Genomic DNA, 16,664 nt, shown 5'->3' with positions numbered 1-16,664 from the left:
TCTTGTGGTCAAGGATGCTGCCCACGAATACAACTGTGTCCTATATATAGTACAGTATTTATACTTCTGAGATCTTGGAACTTCTTCCTTTTCCTCACCTTAATAGCTTAGAAGTGATCATTTTACCACTTGGTCCAATCAGCGTCTACTTTGTCTAATTCCTCTTCTGTGTCTCTTGAGTCAAAAATGGCCTGTAGATGTATTCATTTAGCTCCACAGCAATACTGATCTTTAAAAATCTGTCACGAACATTTAGGCCGGGCGCAGTGGCTCATGCCTGTAATCCCAGCTCTTTGAGAGGCCGAGGCAGGCGGATCACCTGAGGTCAGGAGTTCGAGACCAGTCTGGCCAACATGGCAAAACCCCATCTCTACTAAAAATACAAAAATTAGCCAGACATGGTGGCATGTGCCTATAATCCCAGCTACCCAGGAGGCTGAGGCAGGAGAATCACTGGAACCCAGGAGGCAGAGGCTGCAGTGAGCCGAGATTGCGCCACTGCACTCCAGGCTGGGCAACAGAGCAAGACTCCATCTCAGAAAGAAAGAAAAACAATCTATTGTGAACATTTAAAAACTAGGAGATGCTACAAACAAATATGAATTTTTGCTTCTTTTGAACAAATGAGAAGATCTGTGCATCTTAGGTCCACATTCTCCACAGCAGTGACATGCTGGAGTGGCCCTCTGGACTGGCCATGCATTCCCCAGGCCACCACTCCCAAGGGTGTTACCATTTGAAGCACTGTTGTCATTTACCATATCATTTGCTGGTTATTTTTGCTTACATTTGGCCCACTTCACTCAGTCACATTCCCTGCCTGGCCCCTGGAGCACTCTTGGAGTTTGTGACTCCCAGTTGGGCAGCCATTGCAAATCAGGGGCAGGTTGAAGCAAGGTTTAAACTACTGATGAGTTGGGGCCTAGATTGGCTTTCTGCCTTAAGGCTCAAAGTAGACATAGATTGATGGCATACTTCAAAGGCCAAAGAGATACTTCTAAGAGTTTTGAAAGAACTGCCGCTACTTGTCTATATAACATCTATTGTGCCTTTCAAGAGAATTATATGATGTTTAAATACAATAAACGAACGTTTCCAGAAATAGATATAAATACTGTAGAAGAATGCTAGCATATCGTACATCTGGATCACCTTAAAGAAGCAACATAAGGCTCAAAGTCTTTTTTTTTTTTTTTTGAGATGGAGTCTTGCTCTTTCGCCCAGGCTGGAGTGCAGTGGCGCAATCTCGGCTCACTGCAAGCTCCGCGTCCCGGGTTCACGCCATTCTCCTGCCTCAGCCTCTCCGAGTAGCTGGGACTACAGGCGCCCGCCACCACGCCCGGCTAATTTTCTGTATTTTTTAGTAGAGACGGGGTTTCACCGTGGTCTCGATCTCCTGACCTTGTGATCCGCCCGCCTCGGCCTCCCAAAGTGCTGGGATTACAAGCGTGAGCCACCGCGCCCGGCCAAAGTCTTAAAATTATTTTGTAAAATGTTAATGCGTACTTATATTTTATTAAAATCTTTTATTGACCTCTTTATCTGTCCCATATAGTAATAAATGTTTGCAGATGGAAGGAATAAATGAAAAAAGAAAGGAACTACTTGAATACAGAGACTGGTTAATCCATTTTTTAAATTTAGCTTTTTGTTGTTTTTTCTTGAGATGGAGTCTCGCTCTGTCGCCCGGGCTGGAGTGCAGTTGCATGATCTTGGCTCACTGCAACCTCTGCCTCCTAGGATTAAGCAATTCTCCTGCCTTGGCCTCCTGAGTAGCTAGGACTACAGGCACATGCCACCATGCCTGGATAATTTTTTTATTTTTTTAGTAGAGACGGGGTTTCACCCTGTTGGCCAGGCGGGTCACAAACTGCTGACCTCAAGTGATTCACTCGACTCACCTTGGCCTCCCAAAGTGCTGGGATTTCAGATGTAAGCCACCTGGTCTTTTTTTTTTTTTTTGAAACGGAGTCTCACTCTGTCGCCCAGGCTGGAGTGCAGTGGCACAATCTCAGCTCACTGCAAGCTCCGTCTCCCGGGTTCATGCCATTCTCCTGCCTCAGCCTCCCAAGTAGCTGGGACTACAGGTGCCCGCCACCACACCCAGCTAATTGTTTTGTTTTTTTTTTTAGAAGAGACAGGGTTTCACCATGTTAGCCAGGATGGTCTCGATCTCCTGACCTTGTGATCCACCCACCTCAGCCTCCCAAAGTGCTGGGATTACAGGTGTGAGCCACTGTGCTCGGCCCCATTTTTTAAATTTAGTTTTTATTTTTAAATAATTAGAAGTTGCAGAAATAGTACATAGAGCTTCTGTAAGCCCATTACTTAGCTTTCCCCAATGATGACATCTTCCATAACTATAGGCCAATCTATTTTCATATTCCAGTGGCACACATGGGTGTTCAATACAGTTTATTGAATCTATTTGCATATAGGAAATGAATGTTATCATCAGTTGATTTAGCATGTTAGTCTATTTATTCATTTATTTTTATTTTATTTTATTTTATTTTTGATATGGAGTCTCACTCTGTCGCCCAGGCTGGAGTGCAGTGGTGCAATCTCGGCTCACTGCAAGCTCCACCTCCCGGGTTCACGCCATTCTCCTGCCTCAGCCTCTCCAAGTAGCTGGGACTACAGGCGCCCGCCACCACGCCCGGCTAATTTTTTGTATTTTTAGTAGAGACGGGGTTTCACCGTAGTCTCAATCTCCTGAACTTGTGATCCGCCCGCCTTGGCCTCCCAAAGTGCTGGGATTACAAGCGTGAGCCACCGCGCCCGGCCTTTTTATTTGTTTTTATTACTTTTGAATATGTAACAAAATGCGCGTGAAGCAAAATTCACTAGGTACAAAGGATATACAGTCGTCCCTTGGTATCCATGGGGGATTGGTTCCAGGACCTTCTGCAGATACCAAAATCTGCAGATGTTCAAATCCTTAATATAAAATGGTGTACAGTGGCCAGGCATGGTGGCTCACTCCTGTAATCTCAGCACTTTGGGAGGGTGAAGCGGGTGGATCACATGGGGTCAGGAGTTCAAGACCAGCCTGGCCAACATGGTGAAACTCCATCTCTACTAAAAATACAAAAAAAATTAGCTGAGTGTGGTGGCGGGTGCCTGTAATCCCAGCTACTCGGGAGGCTGAGGCAGGAGAATCACTTGAACCCAGGAGGCAGAGGTTGCAGTGAGCCAAGATCACCATTGCACTCCAGCCTGGGCAACAAGAGCGAAGCTCCATCTAAAAAAAAAAAAAAAAATAGTGTACAGTTTGCATATAACCTACACACATTTCTTGTATACTTTATTTATTTATTTATTTATTTACTTTGAGATGGAGTCTTGCTCTGTACCTCAGGCATCAGTGAAGTGGTGTGAACGGTTTACTGCAAACTCCACCTCCCAGGTGCAAGTGATTCTCCTACCTCAGCCTCCTGAGTAGCTGGGACTACAGGCACTTGCCACCACGCCCAGCTAATTTTTTGTATTTTTAGTACAGACAGGGTTTCGCCATGTTAGCCAGGATGGTCTCAAACTCCTGACCTCGTGATCCGCCCTCCTCAGCCTCCCAAAGTGCTGGGATGACAGGGGTGAGCCACTGTGCCCAACCACCTTATTTTTATTTATTTATTTATTTTGAGATGGAGTTTTGCTCTGTCGCCCAGGCTGGAGTGCAGTGGCGTGATCTCGGCTCACTGCAAGCTCTGCCTCCCGGGTTCACGCCGTTCTCCAGCCTCAGCCTCCTGAGTAGCTGGGACTACAGGTGCTGGCCACCATGCCCGGCTAATTTTTTTGTATTTTTAGTAGAGACGGGGTTTCACCGTGTTAGCCAGGATGGTCTCAATCTCCTGACCTCGTGATCTGCCCGCCTCGGCCTCCCAAAGTGCTGGGATTACATGCGTGAGCCACCATGCCCGGCCCTTTTTTCCTGAATATTTTCTATTCATGGTTCATTGAATCCTTGAATGCAGAACTCACAGAAATGGAGGGCCGACTTTTCAGAGACAAGTAAGTTTCCCTTTATTCCTTGCCTCCCAGTCACCAAGATGCCTCTCCCGAGACAACCATTTATTAGTTTCTAATGTCTCCTTCCATATGTAGGTGATGTTTGCAAACCTTCATGTATCTGTTGTCTAATCACCCATCCCTCTTCTGTTGTAAAATACCATATGCATCTGTATTTATTTAGCACAGATACAGTCTCTTTAGGTACTAAATCATATGTTTATGAATTTGAAATCCCTGAACTTCCGTATTTAGACATATAAATAGAACTTTGCTGGTAGAAAATTTCCTGAAGCTTTGTGTGGTTTTTGGCCTAAGTCAGTGAGATTTGCCAAAGGTTTGGCAGCTTTAGCCAATGCTGATGCACCTGTTCTCAGTTATGTGCTTCTGAGCTGTCTGATAAGCAAGAAAAGGACTAAGCTAAATTACACCCAGGATGATCTGCTAGGGATGTGCCATACAAGATAATGAATGCACTTCTCTTCTATCACTTGGTCCAGCTTGTGGATCCCTTCCTTGTCCTAGCTGATGGGTCTTATCTCTTATTTGAAGTTATTTTATTTTATTTTTGTTTTTTTGAGACGGAGTCTCACTCTGTCGCCCAGGCTGGAGTGCAGGGCACAATCTCGGCTGACTGCAAGCTCCGCCTCCCGGGTTCACGCCATTCTCCTGCCTCAGCCTCCCGAGTAGCTGGGACTACATGCGCCCGGCTAATTTTTTTGTATTTTTAGTAGAGACGGGGTTTCACCATGTTAGCCAGGATGGTCCCGATCTCCTGATCTCGTGATCCACCCGCCTCAGCCTCCCAAAGTGCTGGGATTACAGGCCTAAGCCACTGCGCCCGGCCTCTTATTTGAAGTTATGTTCTATCTCCCCTTGCTGCCTGCCAGATTTCGGTGAAACTTCATTACTCAGTGAATAATTCCTTTCTGAACAGCTTCACACTGCTGAAAGATGAATCATGCTACCTCTGTGTTGCTGAGCTATATTTTATTAACGCTATGTTTCTCTCTCTCTTTCTCTGAGACACAGCCTTGCTCTGTTGCACAGTCTGGAGGGCAGTGGCACGATCTTAGCTCACTGCAGCCTCCACCTCCTGGGTTCAAGAGATCCTCCCACCTTACCCTCACAAGTAGTTGGAACCACAGCTGCCCATGACTATGCCTGGCTAATTTTTTTTTTTTTTGTAGAGATGGGGGTCTCTTCATGTTGCCCAGGCCCTTTTTCCTTTTTCTTTTTGAGAGATGGGGTTTTGCCATGTTGCCCAGGCTGGATTTGAACACCTGTGCTCGAGGGATCCTCCTACATCAGTCTCCTAAGTAGCAGGGATTATAGGCACATGCCACAGTGCCCAGCTTTCATATCTTTCCTTTTCTCTCTTTCTTTCTTTCTTTCTTTTTTTTTTTTTTTGAGATGGAGTCTCACTCTGTTGTCCAGGCTGGAGTGCACTGGCGTGATCTCAGCTCACTGCAGCTTCTGCCTCCTGGGTTCAAGCGATTCTCCTGTCTCAGTCTCTCAAGCAGCTGGGACTATAGGCCTGTGCCACCACACCTGGCTAAATTTTTGTATTTTTAGTAGAAATGGGGTTTTGCCATGTTGCCCAGGCTGGTCTCAAACTCCTGGCCTCAAGTGATCCACCCTCCTTGGCCTCCCAAAGTGCTGGGATTACAGGCATGAGCCATTGTACACAGGCTCATATCTTTCTTTAAGCAGACTTTAAAAAATCAAAACTGATTTGTTCTCTGACCCTTATGTGAGTTTGCATTGCATTTCTTGAGGAAAGGATGGTCATTCTTCTCCACACTCAGCATTTATTTTGGTCCCATGAAGCCCAATGCTCCAATGCAGCTGTTAACAACCTGCCCCAAATGTTTGCAAAATGGGAGGGATACACATTGATGAGGTTATCACTCATTCATTTAGTTATTAATTCATGCAACAAATATTTATTGAGTGCCTACTCTGGGTCAGGCAGCCTCGGCCTAAGTCACTGAACAAGACAAAGATCTCTGTCATTACAGAGCTTGTTCTCTGGTATGTGTGCATGTGGGGTGTGGAGGACAGACAAAAATAAATATGCAAATTATTTAATATGTTAGAAGGTGATGAATGCCACAGGAGTAGAGGAAGGCAGGCCAAGGGAGGATAGGAGTGGATGACAAGGGGCACATTGCAGTTTAAAATATCATTGCCAGGGTAGTCCCTGTTGAGGGTGTGAAATGTGAGCTAAGACTTCAAAGAGCAGAGGATATCCTTATGCTGTATCCTGTGTGTGTGTATGTGTGTGTGTGTGTGTGTGTGTGTGTTTTGCATGAAAATACCACGAAAGACAGATTTTTTTTTTTTTTTTGAGACAGAGTCTAGCTCTGTCGTCCAGGGTGGAGTGCAGTGGCACAACCTCGGCTCACTGCAACCTCCACCTCAGCCTCCCAAGTAGCTGAGACTACAGGTGTGCACCAACACACCGGAGTAGTTTTTGTATTTTTAGTAGAAATGGGGTTTCACCATGTTGACCAGGCTGGTCTCGAACTCCTGCTGCCGAGTGATCTGCTTGCCTTAGCCTCCCAAAGTGCTGGGATTACAGGCGTGAGCCACCGTGCCCAGATGGAAATATTTTTAACAGCTATTTTGAGATATAATTCACATGCCAGCCAGGCTCATGCCTGTTAATCCCAGCACTTTGAGAGACTCAGGCGGGAGAATTGCTTGAGCTCAAGAGTGAGTCCAATGTGGGCAACATAGCAAGACCCTGTCTTTACAAATAAAAATTAAAAATTAAAAATTTAGCTTGGTGTGGTGGTGTGTACCTGTAGTCCCAGCTACTCATGAGGCTGAGGCTGAAAGATCACTTGAGCCCAGGAGGTGGAGGCTGCAGTGAGCTGTGATGGCGCCACTGCACTCTCCTGACAGTGAGACCCTGTTTCTAAAAGAAAAAAAAATTCATATGCCACAACATTTACCCTTTAAAAGTGTACAATTTAGTGGTTTTTAGTGTATTTACAGAGTTGTGCAACCATCACAATTATCTAATTCCGAACTATTTTCATCACCCTCCAAAGAAACCCATTAGCAGTCACTACCCATTCCTGCCTCCCCCATCCCCTGGCAACCACTTTCTGTCTCTGTAGATTTGCCTATTTTGGGCATTTCATATAAATGGAATCATAGAATATGTGGGCTTTTGGGTCTGGCTTCTTTCACTTAGCATAATGTTTTCAAGGTTCATCCATGCTGTAGCATGTATTAATATTTCATTTCCTTTTTTTTTTTTTTGAGATGGAGTCTCACTCTGTCGCCCAGGCTAGAGTGCAGGGCTGCGATCTTGGCTCACTGCAACCTCTGCCTCCCGGGTTCAAGGGATTCTCTTACCTCAGCCTCCAGAGTAGCTGGGATTACAGGCACATGCCACCATGTCCAGCTAATTTTTGTAATTTTAGTAGAGACGGGTTTTCGCCATGTTGGCCAGGCTGGTCTCAAACTCCTGACCTCAGGTGATCCACCAGCCTTGGCCTCCCAAAGTGCTGGGATTACAGGTGTGAGCCACTGTGCCCAGCCCAGCCAAGTATTTCATTTCTTTTCTTTTCTTTCTTTCTTTTTTTTTTTTTTTGAGAGAAGTCTTGCTCTTGTTCCCCAGGTTTGAGTGCAATGGCTTGATCTCAGCACACTGCAAACTCCGCCTCCCAGGTTCAAACGATTCTCCTGCCTCTGCCTCCCAAGTAGCTGGGATTAAGGCACCTACTACCACACCCGGCTAATTTTTGTATTTTTTAGTAGAGACAGGGCTTCACCATGTTGGCCAGGCTGGTCTCGAACTCCTGACCTCAGGTGATCCACCCACCTCGGCCTCCCAAAGTGCTGGGATTACAGGCGTGAGTCACCGCGCCTGGCCAGTATTTCATTTCTTGATAGATAGGATCTCATTGCATGGATAGAACACATTTGGTTATCCATTTATCAGTTGGTGGTGGGTGCCTTTGAATTTTAAATATCGCAAAGTGTCATCATGAGCTATAGAGATTTGCCCTCCCCCTTAATTAAGAACTGGATGGAGGCTGGGTTGGCACCTGTAGTCCCAGCTACTCAGAAGGCTGAGCTGCGAGGATACTTGGGCACAGGAGTTCGATACTTGGGCACAGTGAGCTTTGAGCACACCACTGCACGCCAGCCTGTGCGACAGAGGGAGACCCTGTATCTAAATGAAAAAAATAAAAAGACCTTGTGGGGGTCATTGTCAGGACCGATGGTGCCCAGTTGCAGTCAGCCCTGGTTAGGCCCGGTTTTGGAGAAACTAAAAAGCCACTCCCTCCAGAGTCCTGCTTTCCCAGGTGCCTCCCTCTGAGCGGAAGCTCTGGGTGGTCCAAATGTGGTAATACAGATCTGTGGCTTTTTTTCAAGTGTGTTTTCTGTTGCACATTAAATTTTTTTTTAGCTTTAAAATGTAACCTTGGTAAGTTGTTTACTCAAGAAAATTCTTAATGAGTTTTCTTTCTTTCTGTCTTTTTAACATTTTGGGTGTGGTAGCAAGTAGAAGCAGATTCATCCTAACCAAATATTTGCAAATATCTGAACAAAGCTATTCTGGCCAGGGAAGGAAGACTCCATGGAGGAAGTGGGAATTGGATCTGGCTTTTGAAGGAGGGGTTCAATTCTCAGAGGACTAGATGAGGAAGGAAAAGGCATGTTCCAAAAAGGGGCAGGGAATTAAAAGTTTATTTTCTGGGTGACTGGGAACCTCTGAGCTCTTGAGCACGTGCCTTAGATATGTTAGTTTGGCAGCCAGCAGTCTGTGCATAGAGGGTGATAATGGTGTTGGAATCCTCTGGCCTGCACGTGGCGAGACTCAAAGTTTCCAGACTTCTTTTGGGGGCGGTGTCTGAATTACAGTCTCTGGGCCTGCAGAAAGATGAACTCCATCAGAAGGTCCTCAAGATCTTCGCCACTCCTTCAGTACAGACTTCAGACAGAGAAGCTGTCTAGGCGACACCTGTGCAACAACTGGACACGATCCAAGCTGCAAACTGCCCCTGACCATCCTGGCCTTCCCCGTTCGATCCTGGAGGTGGGGGTGGGAATGGAGCGCCCAAAGCGGGCGATCAAGCTTCCTGGGAACTGTGAATTGGGGCGGGGGAACCAGGAAGGACGAGGCCTTTGAAGACCAAATGGCCCTAACTCCTGCACCGGACCAGGACGCGCGGCGCCTCCAGAGAGGACGCGCATCGCCCGGAGCAGGTTGCGGTCCCGGTTCCCGCCGAACTCCAGCAACCGCGAGGAGAAATGTCTGCCGTAGGGGGCGGAGCGCCGCGGGGGCGGAGCGAGGGCGAAGGGGCGGAGTAGAAACGACCGGCCGGGGGGCGGAGCGAGAATAATGGGGTGGAGCAAGACGGCGGGCGGGGGCGGAGCGAGGACGACGGGGCGGAGCGCAGACCGCGGGCGGGGGGCGGAGCTGGGATGATGGGGCGGAGCGAGGATAAAGGGGCAGAGCGCAGATAGAAACCGGGGCGGGGAGGGGCGGGGCGTTCTCGCCCTTTGGGCCCCGCCTCTCGCCTCAGGCGCGCCTGCCCCGCCTTCTCACTCCCCACGGCGGCGGCGGCGGAGGCCGAGGGCGGGGAGGGAGGGGAGAGCGGGTCACGACGCTGCCGGGGCGGGGATAACCCCTCACGTGGAGCAGATGAAAGGGCCGCGGCGCGACGGCCGGGGGAGCCGAGCTGAGCCTGCGACCCACAAAGCCGCCGCCGCCGCCGCCGCGATGGGGCTGTGAGGCGTGCGCCCGCGTTCGGTCCTCAGCCGGCCCGCGACTATGCCCGGCCGCGCCCGCCCTCCGCGCCCTCCCGCCGCAGGACCATGAGGCCGCGCTCGGGCAGGCGTCCAGGGGCCCCGGGCCGCCGCCGCCGCCGCCTCCGCCGCCGCCCCCGCGGCCTCCGGTGCAGCCGCCTGCCTCCGCCGCCGCCGCTGCCACTGCTGCTCGGGCTGCTGCTGGCGGCCGCGGGGCCCGGCGCGGCGCGGGCCAAGGAGACGGCGTTCGTGGAGGTGGTGCTGTTCGAGTCGAGCCCAAGCGGCGACTACACCACCTACACCACCGGCCTCACGGGCCGCTTCTCGCGGGCAGGGGCCACGCTCAGCGCCGAGGGCGAGATCGTGCAGGTAGCTGCCCGCCGCCCGGGCCCCGCGCCGCCGCCGCCACAAGATGGCTCCGGGGGCTGCGCCCGCCGACCCCGCCGCGGGCTGCCTGACTGGCGGGCGGGCGGGAGGGGTGGCCGAGAGGCCGGCGGCATCCCTCCCCTGCGGGCGGGACGCGGCCTCCGGGGCGCAGCCGCGGGGGGCGAGCGCACGTGGGGGCTAGAGCTCCTGTGAGCCCCGGGGCGGGAAGGGGATCCTGGGCCCGGCACCCACGCTGGGGCGGCCCCCTTGGCCGGTTGGGTATTTAGGTCTGCCTCAGGTGGAAGTCCCGGGAACTACCTGTTGAATGCCAACTTTGAAAAGACAAGTGATGAGGGATGGGGTGGTTCGTTTCAGGTTGCAGGCTTTGCTTTCCATCCATGCATGTTCTTTTTGGGTGCGGCCAGGTTTGTCTGAAGGGCTGCACAACATCGGGTTCTTCCCCGGAACCTGCCGCCCGCCTCACCTGGGCGCCACTGACCCTTCTGCGGGGCTCTGGACAAGCAGCAGCAGGCAGAGGAGGAGGCGGAGCTGGTCGAGGAGTGGGGATCGGGGTTTCCCTGGAGTGGCGATGGAAGGCAGCCCTCGCTGCTTGCCTCACATTACAGAGGGTGGGAGGAATACCGCCTGCTCGTCCCTCGGCCAAAGACTAATGCGAAGGGCCTACAAATGGGGAGATGGGGTCTCTCACTGACAGGGCCTCCACCTTGGACCAAGTGAAAGAGATCTACATTCCGAAGCTGGTTAGGGAGAGCTTTAAGCTGTGCCTACTCTTTGGAGGAGGGACTCTCAACTGAAGCGTCTGCGGATGGTTAGCTGGGTGGATGTCTTCCCGCTTCCTTGGCCATGATTTTATCAACTTGTTACTAGACAGCCAGCGCACTAATGGCAGTTAATATGCGCGCCTCGGATGGGGGCGATTTGTAAAGGTTGGCTGGTCTTTGAACCTTTGGGGTTATCGGATGTCTGCAGGGCCTAAGCTTTGTCGGCCTTCTGTGCTTTACTCTTGGGTGAGTTATGAATGAAAAGAAGGGGACTGCGTGGAATGATTGCATAGCAGCCCACAGCGTAGACAGCCTGTTCCGTGGTGTCCTTTTCCTTCCTTGGGTGCAGACTCAAAGCCCTGCCTTCATAGGACAGGGAGAGCTGTGCAGCTTGACTCCGTAGAGGTGTGCCCTTACAAAGCTGGAGGAGGTACCCAGGCCCATGCGATTAATCAGCAGCATTGCCTTACCGGGCTCTTATCCCCATCTGAAAACTTCTGTGGGGTAAATAGAAGAGGAAACTCCTTCATTGAGCCCTTTGACTATCTATGTTAATGCTTTTGGACTTAAAGAAATGTAATTATGATCTTTATAAGTTTTAGAGATGATGCTTTGCTGAAGATTCCTAAACATTTAAGTCTTGCTCCTTGGTAACTTCTTGTCTTTCTTCGAGGCTTTCATTGTGCCCTGATGGTTTTAGAAATGTTTGATTTACAGCCTTCTTAAAAAGAAAAAAAAAGACGCTTTAGCGTGGCACTTGACTTTTTGAAGGAGACTTTTGAAGTTTGCAGTTTTTATCTGCAATGTTTTAACGTGTCACTCTTTCTCAACAGTAGTTTTTCTGGTGAGCGAGCTATCCATTATGAGGAGTGTTATGCTTTGGAGATAATCTTGGGTTCACCATTTAATACAAAATTAGCAGTTTAAACACCATTTGTAACTATTTTATCCTTGTGAGTAGAGAGATAATATGTGAATTTGGCAGAAGGAATCTATTCTCTTCTGAAACTTTTTGAAGTGCTTATCTCTTTTGTAGTCCATTAGCCTAGCCAAAAAAAAAAAAGTCAATAGTTGCTAAGTAAAGTGACTTAAATGGTATTTAATAAGTTTACCTGTTAAGCAATCACTAATAGGTGTCCTTAATTCCCTTATAGCTGCAGTAATGTTGGTGAGTTTATCTGAGCTGTCTGAATAGTCATTTCATGGTGCACCTCGTATCTTTAGTAGCTTTATTGTGGTGGCTGACTTGTTGAACCTCCCTGTTTCTGCGGACAGAGTGCAGTGTGGCTTTCAGGGATGTGTGTATACAAAGGCTAGCGTGCTTTTATGAGTTCTGCAAATACTGTTTGATTGAAGGAATTGGTGTGGACCTTGTCTGGCAGCCCTGAAAAAGTTTTTTGTAAGGAAGGCTGATGTTTTAGGGCCGCTGAGAGGGAATATAACATTTTCTTTTGGTGAGAAATGAGAAAGCAGAAGGAATAAATTGGTGTCCAGCTTTGGATTAATCATATTTTCTAAGTAACCTGAACTTTTCAAAACCTCCTTTTATTTACTGTCTTTAAAAAAAACCTCCTTTTGTTTACTATCTTGAAAAACCTTTATAAGCTTTAGAGATGATTCTGTGCTGAAGATTCCCAAACATTTTATCCACAGTCTTCAAGAATAGTTTGAATCTTAACTCTTGCTCATTGTAACTTCTTGTCTTTCTTTGAGGCTTTCACTGTGCCCTGGTGACACAATCTCATTGAACTTTTCAAAACTTCCTTTTATTTACTATCTTAAAAGAAAATAGTAGCCAGGCATGGTGGCTGATGCCTGTAGTCCCAGCATTTTGGGAGGCTGAGGCAGGAGGATTGCTTGAGCCTAGGAGTTCGAGACGAGCCTGGGCAACACAGTTAGACCTGGTCTCTACAAAAAAAAAAAAAAAAGTAGCCCATCATGGTGGTGTGCACCTGTAGTCACAGCTACTTGGGAGGCTGAGGTGGGAGGATTGCTTGAGCCTGGGAGGCTGAGGTTGCAGTGAGCCATGATTACACCACTGTACTCCAGCCTGGACAACAGAGCGAGACTGTCTCTCAAAAACAAACAAACAAACAGAAACTGTTGATTTGCTGCTTAGTGTTTTATCATCTCAGAGCAGAGTTCATTTTCCTATAACTAAAGCTAAATAGTAGCACTATAGCATTGCTTTTGTTATTTCCACTGGGGTTCTGTAGCAGTATTATTCATGGGTTAGGGGAGAAAAAACCTGTTTAGGAGTGTCACCTTTAAGAATTCTAAGATAAGAAATTGGTTTGTATTACTGATTTTTACCCCCCCTCCTTATTATATGCCAATGAAGAGTGTGTGTGTGTGTGTGTGTGTGTGTGTGTGTGTGTATGTATATATATATTTGTATAGTAGATACCTTATCATAGTCTGGTTTGCCTAGATAATTCTAACTAGAGTACCTGTTCAGTCATTTCCATGGGTTAGGGTATGGGAAGCCTAGTTAAGAATTGTGTCAGTTTGTCAGTGTCAGAGAGAGAGAGACAGTGCAAGAGGGAGGGAGGTAGTAATTCAAACCTTAGGATTCATCATCAGGAATCTTGGTTCTTCTCCTTTGCGTTTTAGGCTTAAATAACTATCCCAAGGTCACCAGTGTAATCTGAATGAAGAATTTTTTTTTTAATGTCTCCATCTGTGAAAGTTGTGGTGAAAACAATTTGTGGGTATGAAATGCTATTAGTTGCTTTTATTATCTTACGCATTTATGCATTGTTAAAGCCCGTTTGCTTGTAAGAGTGTCAGGCATACAGTTTGAATGCTGGAGAAATTAATTACACTTCTCCTGTAGTTCTGAAGTGTGGGACTTTAAAGGGTTCTTAGACACATTGATATATATTTCATCTTTGAACCAATTTGTTGCTGTTAATGAGATCATTATCTGAAACTTTCAGACTTGACTGTGCAACTCACATGGTTGGTGATGTTAAATAAAGGCCCGATTAAACACTGGCTAGTGGTATGTGGATTGGTTAAACAAAGAAAATTTGCATTGCTAGAGATGAAAGATTGTTTTAAAGTGGAAATGTATTTTTTTTTGCTTGAAGTCAAATATTTAGAAAAGCTTGAGAAATTCATTTGTAGAAGGAATCTGAACGATAGGTTCTGTGTAACTTTAAGTACAGCCTTTCTGGATCCTAGGTTAAATGCTGAATGGACTTGAAAACAGAGAGAAGCTGAGGACATTTAAGAACTAAGTCAGTTCCTTTAGCTATTAGGGGTGGGTAGAGAGCTGGGTGGTGGGTTAAAAGGGCTGAGCAAGGTCCTTAAATATCCGATGTTAAGTAAAGGTATCACAGAGAGTAATTTTAGGAAACTAATTCCTCTGCTTTGTTTCCCTGTCAGTGTGCTTCTGCAGTTTAGCATTTGATCAAACACTTTCTTTTCATCTCCATTTTAAGTTAACTTAACAGGCCTGCCTCTAAAAATTGACTTGGTCTAATAGAACAATTGTGTGCTGACAGCTGACCTGGATTTAGACAGAAAGCGATTGCCTACTGTCTTCTCAGATAGGCCTTCATAGGTTAAAACCAAGCATTTGATTCAGGGGGGAAATTGGGGCTGTATTTTGTGACGTTATACATTCTTAGAGCCTCTTATTTTCTGTTTTGTTCCCTGAGATCTCATGGGAGTTACTAGTACAATTCTGAATAGGAATGAAGATGGGAGTTCAGTGTAGAGCTGTAGATTAAAGGGAAGGCAGTGATGGTTTCCTCTTATTTATACACAGCACTGCCAAGCATGTCATGTTTTGGTTCATCTCATCCTGACACTAACATGCAATTAGCAACTATTGTTAACCCATTTTACAGAGGAGAAAAACCGAGGCTGGGAGAAGCAAGTTGACTTCTCTAACTTCACATGGCTAGCAGATGACAAACCTGGATTGAAACCCAGGTCTGGCCGGGCGCCGTGGCTCACGCCTGTAATCCCAGCACTTTGGGAGGTCGAGGCGGGTGGATCACAAGGTCAGGAGTTTGAGACCAGCCTGGCCAATATGGTGAAACCCCGTCTCTACTAAAAAAAATACAAAAAAATTAGCCAGGCGTGGTGGCACATGCCTGTAATCCCAGCTACTCAGGAGGCTGAGGCAGGAGAATTGCTTGAATCCGGGAGGCAGAGGTTGCAGTGAGCTGAGATCACACCACTGCACTCCAGCTTGGGTGACAGAGCGAGACTCCGTCTCAAAAAAAAAAAAAAAGAAACCCAGGTCTGCCTGGCTTGCTTGTTCTTGTTTTTGCCAAATGAACAGAACTTGGCTGGTTAGGATTTTGCCATTAATTCAAGTCTAATTTTTAACAACATATAATATAGGGGTTCTTAACCTGAGGGTCACAGACTTTCAGAGATAGTCCATGAACTCCTGCAAGTGCATGCATATTCTTGTCTATGGGCAGTTACAACTTTGCCTCTTCCAGGGTTCTATGATGTGTCCCCTCTATACCCACAAGGAAAAGGGGAAACTCTAATCTAGTAGAGCATTGAATAGTCCATTACCAAGAGTTTGAGTGGGGTTCAGGCTGACAAGAGTTGTACGGAAGAAGTCTATAGGTCTGGGTGCCTCCATCGAACATATTTATTTCGTAGACATCTATCACAGCCCTATTCTGTACCAGACACTGTATTGCTGTTGTCTTCTGGAGTTCAGTCTCCTATGGAGACAGACACCTGCATGGATAAATGATAATTCTTACCAAATGGGTTTCTCCACCGAACTGAGCCCTTAGGCCCTAAGGCATCCATTGTCTATAATGAATTAACTTCCCTCCTGTGCACTGTGCAGCATCCTTGGGAGAAGAGAGAATATAGTCACTCAAAGACATTCCTGCATTTACATGGCAAAGTGTAAGAACGTGACACTCTGAATGCAGGATGTGGGAAAGCAGAGTATAGTTCCTTTTCATAGTTCATTGAAAAATGAAACGGAGCACCTGTCGCTGTTGAAACGCCTAAAGAGCAGCTTCTCACACCTTCCCTTGTGGACCTGGACCCCATGGGGTCTGTTTTTGCTCATTTCTGGATCCACCCCCTGGGTTCCCACTGCCTGCTATGCATGAGGCACTCAGTATTGAATGAATAAATGATGGAGAGTGGACATCAGGCAGGCAGTGGGTTTTATGGATTATTTATGCTTTACTTGATGAGAACAACTTGCTTTGGCTTGGCTAATAAATTCTGGGGTTATCCTTCCTTTTTGGTTGTTATTTCCAGAAACTTGCTTGGATGGAAAGGATGGCTCTCTCTCTGGTTCCCATAGACCCACTGGTATTATAATGCCGGGTTGTATGAAAGTGATCTGGCCAGGTGTGGTGGCTCATGCCTGTAATCCCAACACTTTGGGAGGCCGAGGCAGGCAGATCACGAGGTCAGGAGATTGAGACCATCTTGGCTAACACGGTGAAACCCTGTCTCTACCAAAAATATAAAAAATTAGCCGGGTGTGGTGGCGGGGGCCTGTAGTCCCAGTTACTGGGGAGACTGAGGCAGGAGAATGGCGTGAACCCAGGAGGTGGAGGTTACAGTGAGCCGAGATCATGCCACTGCACTCCAGCCTGAGTGACAGAGCAAGACTCCGTCTCAAAAAAAAAAAAAAAAAAGAAATCTGTGTGGGGTGTTTATATTCCAAGGCAGGGTACCTGGCATAAGAAAAGTCTGAAGGTGTTCTTTTCCTGATGAAACTGAGTATTGACA

At 47.4% G+C, this 16,664-nt stretch overlaps 1 protein-coding gene across 5 annotated transcripts in view; it reads left to right on the top strand.

Annotated features, from left to right (window-relative positions):
- Positions 1–16,664, top strand: part of ZNRF3 (zinc and ring finger 3) — a 263,602-nt gene that overhangs the window by 76,018 nt on the left and 170,920 nt on the right. The window contains exon 1 of one of the 5 annotated variants that reach the window (XM_055251424.2): positions 9,628–10,149. The exons of the other annotated variants lie outside the window; for them this stretch is intronic. Within the exon in view, the coding sequence (XP_055107399.2) occupies positions 9,850–10,149 (300 nt within the window). The 5' untranslated portion in view covers positions 9,628–9,849. Of the gene's footprint in view, positions 1–9,627; positions 10,150–16,664 lie in introns of those variants that run through there. 5 annotated transcript variants of the gene reach the window in all.

Source organism: Symphalangus syndactylus, chromosome 18 (assembly GCF_028878055.3).
Source record: "Symphalangus syndactylus isolate Jambi chromosome 18, NHGRI_mSymSyn1-v2.1_pri, whole genome shotgun sequence".
In the NCBI taxonomy this organism is placed as follows: domain Eukaryota; kingdom Metazoa; phylum Chordata; class Mammalia; order Primates; family Hylobatidae; genus Symphalangus; species Symphalangus syndactylus.
The sequence above is the reverse complement of the archived record's forward strand: the minus strand, read 5'-3'. Positions and strand labels throughout refer to the sequence as shown.